The following is an 8,586-nucleotide window of genomic DNA, read 5'->3' as shown; positions in this document are numbered from 1 at the left end:
GGAGATCTAACTAGTTCCTTAGCAAGCTTGGAGTGTGAAAGGGAGATCTAACTAGTTTCCTTAGCAAGCTTGGAGTGTGAAAGGGGAGATCTAACAGTTTATTAGCAAGCTTGGAGTGTGAAAGGGGAGATCTAACTAGTTTTCTTAGCAAGCTTGGAGTGTGAAAGGGGAGATCTAACTAGTTTCCTTAGCAAGCTTGGAGTGTGAAAGGGGAGATCTAACTAGTTTACTTAGCAAGCTTAGAGTGTGAAAGGAGAGATCTAACTAGTTTTCTTAGCAAGCTTGGAGTGTGAAAGGGGAGATATAACTAGTTTTCTTCAAATCATCACAATAATTCTTAGTGCAGAGGCAAGATAAGGATATAGGTTCTGAAATTCTAATTTTCAGATCGAGAAGACAGTGTCAGCAACAGCTCCTACGAAAGCCGGCCAGATCATCTAACCAGTAGCGACATCACTTTACCATCTTGGCTGACTGTAGGAGAAAGTGTCATGATCAGTCCTTACAACAAGACAGGAGTCCTAGCCTTCTTAGGGGCAACAGTGTTTGCTCCTGGTGTCTGGGCAGGGGTTGAATTAGACACTCCTACAGGTAAGACTTAAGAATTATAAAGCATGGATCTCTTTTCCAAAACATACTTACCTCCACTAACACTATAGCTATTTCTTGATCTCCAGGGTTTCCACTCTTTGCCCATTTAAGCACATTGAAAACGCAAATTATAATATGCACCCTCTATCTAGGTACTGTATATAAGCACCTCATTCAGATAATGTAATTACTTTTTGTCGACAAAGCATTGTGCGTGGGTTTCTATAAACAAGAATGTTGTGTTTATTCACAGTTTACATTGTGACTTTGAATGTGGTTTGCATTACTATGGTTATATCTTCGTATGTTTATAAATTATTTTAATAATAATAAATAAAAAACGTACCGACAGGTATGAATTCTCAAGTTCTATTATGATGAGTTTTGTTCCTTTGTTTGAGTATGGCATACACGATCTTGTAATTCCGAGCCTGGGGTGTTGATTTTTGGACTTCTTCAGGTGGAGGAGAAAGTTTGTCCACTTCAGTGTTGCTTACTTTCTCGTCATGATTCCGGTGGAGCAAAACACACCACTCTCCAGGTGAAGGAGAAAGTTTGTCCACTTCAGTGTCGCTTACTTTCTCGTCATGATTCCGGTGGTGCAAAACACAACACTCTCCAGGTGGAGGAGAGAGTTTGTCCACTTCAGTGTTGCTTACTTTCTCGTCATGATTCCGGTGGTGCAAACACAACACTCTCCAGGTGGAGGAGAAAGTTTGTCCACTTCAGTGTTGCTTACTTTCTCGTCATGATTCCGGTGGTGCAGAACACACCACTCTCCAGATGGAGGAGAAAGTTTGTCCACTTCAGTGTTGCTTACTTTCTCGTCATGATTCTGGTGGTGCAAAACACACCACTCTCCAGGTGAAGGAGAAAGTTTGTCCACTTCAGTGTTGCTTACTTTTTGGTCATGATTCCGGTGGTGCAAAACACACCACTCTCTGACTACATGTTTGGATCTAATCAAAAATATATATATAAAACATTGCAGTCCAATAGCCCTAGCCATCAAAGTGGGATATAGGTACCAAGAGCCCTTAATTTTAACCCTGAGTTGTGGAACCTTGGCTCTCTGGTTGGGGCTGGCCTATACTGACAATTATTTGTATTATATTCCACCTTTGATATAGGAACTGAGTTCCGGGTGAAGAGCATACCTGTTCTGGAAGTAGTGCGGTTCCCCCACTCTTTTACCATCTTCATTTTAGTACACTTCTATACAGACACTTTCTGTACGGTTCATTCCTGCACCTTCTCAATGTGGGATTCTAGCTATAGTGTCAGTAGAGGTAAGTATGTTTTGAAAGTTAACTTTGGAAGAGTGCATTGAAGTTGGTGGAGAAATTTGCAAATTAGAATTTGCCAAGGGCATTTGAGTGGGGTATAAAAACTGGAGAAAGCATTTACAATGCTTAGATGGAAAATGAGTGAAAAACCATGGTGATCGTGAAATAACTATAGTGTCAGCAGAGGTAAGTATTATTGGAAATACATTTTTCAGGTTAGGAAAATGTTACCTTTTTTTCAAACTGAGCATATCTTCCATAGACTATTTAGTTCTAACTTGGCCTGGTGGTTAGAATACTCAAATCACTATCTGTGTGGGTTGTCGGATCAAATCCCCTTACCTTGGGGGCATTATAATGTGTCAGTCAATCCCACTGTTCATTGATAACAAATATCCCGAGGGTTGGCAGCAGGTGGTATTGACTAGCTGCCTTCCTTCTAATCTATTGCTTCTAAATTAGGGACAGCTTGTGGGATAGCCCTCGAGCAGCTTTGCATAAAATTCAACAAGCAAACAAATCATTATTTAAAAGGAGAAGAAGTTTCGACGTCTGTAGAGGCAACTTTTAATCCTTACAAAGTATGGCTGAAGAAATGCTACTACACCGTGATTGTTTCACTGGAATTAACTTTGTAAATATATTAATTACTTTATGACTTTTATTCAGTGCATAAAAGATGATATTTCTTATCTGTTTTTTTTTATAATTAATTTTATTGAATGTAGAAAATATTTTTTTCTTTATTATTCAGGTAAAAATGATGGATCGGTAGCTGGAGTTAGATACTTTCAGTGTAAGCCACGTTTTGGTATCTTTGTTCGTCCAGACAAACTGAATCTTGATAAGCGTGGAAGAGCTGTCAGAGCAGCTCGTCTGGCCGGGACAAGTAATCTGAGACGATCGGGCAGTAGAGAAAGTATGTGTAGGATATTATTAATAATATATGTTTCTTTGTTTAGTCACAAAATTTTATTGCAATATTTCTAATAATTAACAGGAAGAGAAGAAATTCGCTTTACTTTGAAGTATAAATCCTGCAATGTATGTGTACATTGTTGCTTTAGTTATTTGAATGTTGTATGTATTTTACTTATTCAATCATTGAATAATGTTTTTTTTTAAAAATGAACATTTCCACAAAAGCAATTCAAAATTCACACTGGCTAAATGCCTTTTAAATGTTTGAAGTTATCAGCTGAATTTAGAAGTTTGTTCAGTACTGAAATGTTTTAATTTGTATTAACATTGTATTCTTTTAATAGAATTTAGATTATAAGTTCTTAATTTTTTATGAATATATTTTATTCATATGCATGTTTTTGTATACTGATGCTCAGAAGTCGTGATATATTACATTGTTGAATCTAAATGCTGCCCCCAAAGAAACTGAAGTATTGAGCGTATTATAAAGTAACTTTTTATAGAGCTATGTGTCATATTTTAAATTAACATTTTGTGTGAGGCTCAGAACATTTTCACAACAAACATTGTGACAGGCAAAAAGTGCTATTTTGTTGTAAAATGTTCGTAATTAACCCTTGCATCCTCATATATTTTGTTATATATCTACAATAGATTAATGAAATTATTTCAGAGTTAAATGTTTTTAACACACCTGTGCAACACCCCAAGCTTTACTTATTTTAGTGTTAAGTGCTATTAACACACCTGTGAAAAGCCACAAGCCTTACCACAAAATTTTCAATACAATATTCAATTGTTTTCTGGTCTTATAGTTGTGTTCATTATTGTCAGAAAGCATTATTAGTTGTTCAGTGTTTGGTATTGTAGTTATGTTTAGCAGTGTCATTGTGAATTACCAGTCATTTAATGTTTGGTATTGTAGTTATGTTTAACAGTGTCACTGTGAATTACCAGTCATTTAATGTTTGGTATTGTAGTTAAGTTTAATAGTGTCATTGTGAATTACCAGTCATTCAGTGTTTGGTATTGTAGTTATGTTTAGCAGTGTCACTGTGAGTTACCAGTCATTATATGTTTGGTATTGTAGTTATGTTTAATAGTGTCACTGTGAATCACCAGTCATTCAGTGTTTGGTATTGTAGTTATGTTTAGCAGTGTCACTGTGAGTTACCAGTCATTAAATGTTTGGTATTATATTTATGTTTAACAGTGTCATTGTGAATTACCAGTCATTAAATGTTTGGTATTATATTTATGTTTAACAGTGTCATTGTGAATTACCAGTCATTAAGTGTTTGGTACTGTAGTAAGTTTAGCAGTGACACTGTGATTTACCAGTCATTAAGTGTTTGGTATTGTAGTTATTTTTAGCAGTGACAATGTGATTTACCAGTCATTAAGTGTTTGGTATTGTAGTTATGTTTAGCAGTGTCACTTTTATTTACCAGTCTTTAAGTGTTTGGTATTGTAGTTATGTTTAGCAGTGTCACTTTTATTTACCAGTCTTTAAGTGTTTGGTATTGTAGTTATGTTTAGCAGTGTCACTTTTATTTACCAGTCTTTAAGTGTTTGGTATTGTAATTATTTTTAGCAGTGTCACTTTGATTTACCAGTCTTTAAGTGTTTGGTATTGTAATTATTTTTAGCAGTGTCACTTTGATTTACCAGTCTTTAAGTGTTTGGTTTTGAAGTTGTGTTCAGTAGTGTCACTTTGATTTACCAGTCATGTTGTGTTTCAGAAACCAATAATATATTTGATAGAAACTTGCTCATGAAACTTTATTTTCTCCTAATTTTTATTGCATACAAGCTATTTTCTTAAGTCTGTTGCTGCAAACACTTTACTGCTCAGATATTTTCAGTGTGATACTTGTTAAATAATTTTAATTATTCTTCATCAGAGCTGATATTTGAAAAATGCGACAAAATTTAAAGTATGTGACTACTCTCAAACTTTCATTTCTTCCACTATCACTCAAGAAATCTTACTTGTTACTATTCCTTATAGTATACCTATCATCAGTAAAGATTATAAAAGCATTTTTATTATTACTATGCATATTTATTCTTAATTATCCCAACTTATCTCTTGTTCAGGTTTCTCATCTTCCACCAGTCTTAATCGCAGTCGGAGTCGAGGTGAAGGGTTATACGGTGCGGGTGGTTCTGGTTCCAGTACTAATTTGTACAGGCCTCGAAGTAGGGGAGAAGGCCTCGGGAAAACTGTAGTCGATTCCACAGAAAATGAAAGATTGAGACAATCTCACAGCAGGGTTGAAGGTCTTACAGACAGTGCATCAAAAAGTCGAGCTCCAAATCCTAGAGGGCGAAAGTATTAAATACAAAACATTTTATTGTGTGTAATTGGAAGACAAGAAAAGAAATAACTTTTATCAGCAAGCTGTGTAGTTTGTCTGTTACATTTTCAGTTTTCTGTCTTACCCATTATTATTATTATTATTACATTTATTATAGTAATAATTCAAATTACTTTTAATTGTATTCTTGGAGTTGCTTGTGATGAATGTTATCTCCTAATCCTGACCAAACAGGGTTGTTACAGGTTTTTCAAAGCCACGAAAGATGATTTGAAAGTTTCAGTACTATAAATCGTATAAAAATGGTTGATTTAAGTCATCACTCTAGAATCATCCTGAAATTCCAGTTTCAATAAATAAAAATGAAACCTTTTTGAAATAATTGACTTAATTACAATAGACAAACAAAAAAGGTTGGCTGTCATAATTGGGTTTGTTTATATTATGTGTTGGCCGTTGTGAACATTATGCCTCAATGTTGGAATTTCCACTGGCGAGCACATTCGATAAACGAACGCCAGTTTAATCAAGCATGGCAGGATTTGAGAATTGTGAAAATCTGAATATCGGTCCTGGAAAAAGTTCTAGCATTTTCTTTTGTAAAATCTGTACAAACCTGAAATTGTCAAGAGAAGTTGAGGTTTATCATTCATGCTAAGTGTTGAATATGGTGAGACGTTTTCAGAACATTAGGCTTGACTGCATTCAAACTGGTACACAGTATATGACCACAGGTTATCTGCTTGAATACCAGTGTTCAAGAAAATAATAAGAGCTTCAGTTTTAGTTTATTATTAGCTAGAATGCAATCTATTTATAACTATTAAAAAAAGATAAAAAAATATTTTTTTAGTTTGCTTTTTCTTTTAATCACAGATCTTAAAGTCTTGAAATATGTGGTGATGCTTTTTTTCTGGAATAACCTTCTTGTTAAGTTTGCAGTAAACTTAAGTATTGGAGGGGGATTAGCTTGTTAGAGAAGTATCTACGCTTTTAATGATTTTAGTTGAGACGTAAATTAGTTTGAAGCTGTCTTGAGTACATTGTGATTAATTGTGGACCAGTGATTGTTTTATTTTTACTATAACTGTCATGTACACCTTCCATAATCCTTCGCATTGAGCAACAAAAAAATGCACAATAGTGATACATGAATACATTAAGTAAAGAATGTGAAAAAAAGTAAATATTAGGCTGTTTTATGAATTATAAACTGCAGTAGAACAACAGGTGCTGTATTAAATTATTTACAGTTATTATTTTTTTTACTTTAAATACAACCTGGGATTTAAAGAGGAAATCAAAATGACATTCAGGGTTTGGTTCCATGTGGTGAGCACAGCAGATAACCCAGTGTGGCTATGCTCTAAAACAATTGAACCCCCAGTGTGTCAGTGGTAAGTTTAAGTTTAAAATCCGGGTGTCGATTCCACATAGTGGACACAGCAGATAGTTTTGTGCTGAAACACCCAATTCTAGGTATTCCGTGTTTTAAGAATGGTAGTACTATCGTTAATTCTTCAGTGTACACATCTGTCTGGTATTTAGAAGTGATGTCCATCACAAGAAGTCATTGCCCAAGAGGCTTTTCTTATGTTACCAGAGCTCGTCATTCCAGAGTTTATCAGTAGCCAGTTGATTTAAAACGCAGTTTTCACCACACACTTCTTATTTTAGATCCGAAATGTCGTTTTTACACACCCGATTTCAAAATGTTAATTCATTGATAAAAATGAATAAAATATAAATAAATAACTAGACCTATGCTGTTAAGTTTAATTTCAGTTATGGTTTTTCAAATTATTTCAAACTAGTGCGTGCAAGAAAAGTAGGAAATTAACACTCTATAAAAGTGTATTATTTAGAAAAATGGTGTTAACAGTAAATATTGAGGAAGTAGTTGAATACTTTTTTATCTTGTAGTATTTTTTATACTTTTGGTTTAATTATTTATAGAAATAATATAATATAATTTTTGAAGTAGAAATAAACTCAAGATAATTTGAAAATTGACAACAGATGTAATTTTTTTAAACTCTACACAGCTCAGGAGTTGGCTGTAGAAACGAAAGCTTTGACGACGTATCGTTGTTTGTGGACGAGAATTGTGAATGTTTTTTTAATTAGTGTAATGTGAATGAATAATTTGATCTGCATTATCATATTAGACGTAACCTTTTATTACATAGAATTCAATTTGATCATTCTATTAACAATGGATGTAGATATTACTGGTTTACTGATTTAATTGTGTAGATGTTTTTAATTTTTAAAAATAACGCTATTTTTTGTAATTCTGTTTTTTGGGCTATAAATGTTGTTATAGGTATTAACTGTTGGTCAGTTGTATTGGGTATTAATTTATAACGACGACATTTTTGTTATGTATATACATGATCTTGTTACTTGCGCACTTAAATGTGTTGACGATTCCAAAAAAAAAAAGTATTCTGTTCCTTTAAAAAAAAAGATACTTTAACGTTAGCCCTATTGCTGGCTTCTGACGTATTTTATAGACGTTGTAGTGTAAGTTGCTTTGTTTTTCTCCTTGTATATATATTAATATTTGTGTGTTCTAGAGAGACAGCTCAGAGAACATCATAGTTATGACTGGATATGCCTCTAGTGGCAGCAGTCGTTCTTATCTATAGCTATAAAGTTGGATTTAGCAAGTTGTGTTATGTTCGTTCACTTGTTTATAAATGCGAGTGTTGCCATAGAAGAACACGAGTGTGTTAGTCATAGTGAGATATTTCTGTATTGTTTGGTTAGTGAATTCTGCTACCCCAGCCAAGAGACAATTAGATATTTTTTTGTTCTTTTTTTTTTAATGGGGTAGATTGTCCTTTAGCATTCCGTCTTGTTCATTCGTCCAAATTATAATTAATCCAACTATAATAAAATATAACCAGAAAGTCCAATTTTACTCACTTTTTTTTTTCCTCTGCGTGGTTTGACTGTCACTCTGTTCTCTTGCTCAGGAAATGTGTTGTATTTTCTTTTTCAAAGGTTCACTTACCTTGGCTTGCATTTATAACACATTCATTTGTTCTGAGTATTCAAACAAAATATATATATATAAATGAAAATTAATTTTTTTTTCGCCGTTCATTATTATCCGAGCCTTGTGTAACTTTGCAGACGAAGTCAATTCCTTTTGTTGTATGTCAGTAATTTAAACAATAATGCTCAACATTACCCACAGTTGAACTACCCCTACTTTCTCGTGTTGTTCGATGTAAATGAATAGTCGAGAAACAGTGGGTAAGCTGATACCTCTCTCTTCCTGACCTTGTATTACGCTGGTTTTATTGTAGAAAGGAGAATAATAAAGATAAGGCTTTATTTTTTTGCCTCATTGTCTCTGTTCTTCTTAACTTTCGTCCGTTGGGTATTTTTTTGTTGTTGTTAATTTTTAGCCGAATCTCATTATCTTCTAAGAATAAAAGCGGACGAGAAAAGGA

General features: G+C 33.9%; 1 protein-coding gene across 3 annotated transcripts in view; it reads left to right on the top strand.

Annotated features, from left to right (window-relative positions):
- LOC106475049 (centrosome-associated protein 350-like) overlaps positions 1–8,473 on the top strand; it is a 15,002-nt gene extending 6,529 nt beyond the window's left edge. For all 3 annotated transcript variants that reach the window (XM_022379266.1, XM_022379265.1, XM_013935746.2), the window contains exons 7-9: positions 388–591; positions 2,632–2,796; positions 4,902–8,473. In XM_022379266.1, coding sequence (XP_022234974.1) covers positions 388–591; positions 2,632–2,796; positions 4,902–5,143 — 611 coding nt within the window. In that variant the 3' untranslated portion in view covers positions 5,144–8,473. The remainder of the gene's footprint in view (positions 1–387; positions 592–2,631; positions 2,797–4,901) is intronic.
- Positions 8,474–8,586: the final 113 nt, after the last annotated feature.

Source organism: Limulus polyphemus, unplaced genomic scaffold, assembly GCF_000517525.1.
Source record: "Limulus polyphemus unplaced genomic scaffold, Limulus_polyphemus-2.1.2 Scaffold8016, whole genome shotgun sequence".
NCBI lineage: Eukaryota > Metazoa > Arthropoda > Merostomata > Xiphosura > Limulidae > Limulus > Limulus polyphemus.
Note: the sequence above shows the minus strand (reverse complement) of the source record. Positions and strands in the feature narration are given on the sequence as shown.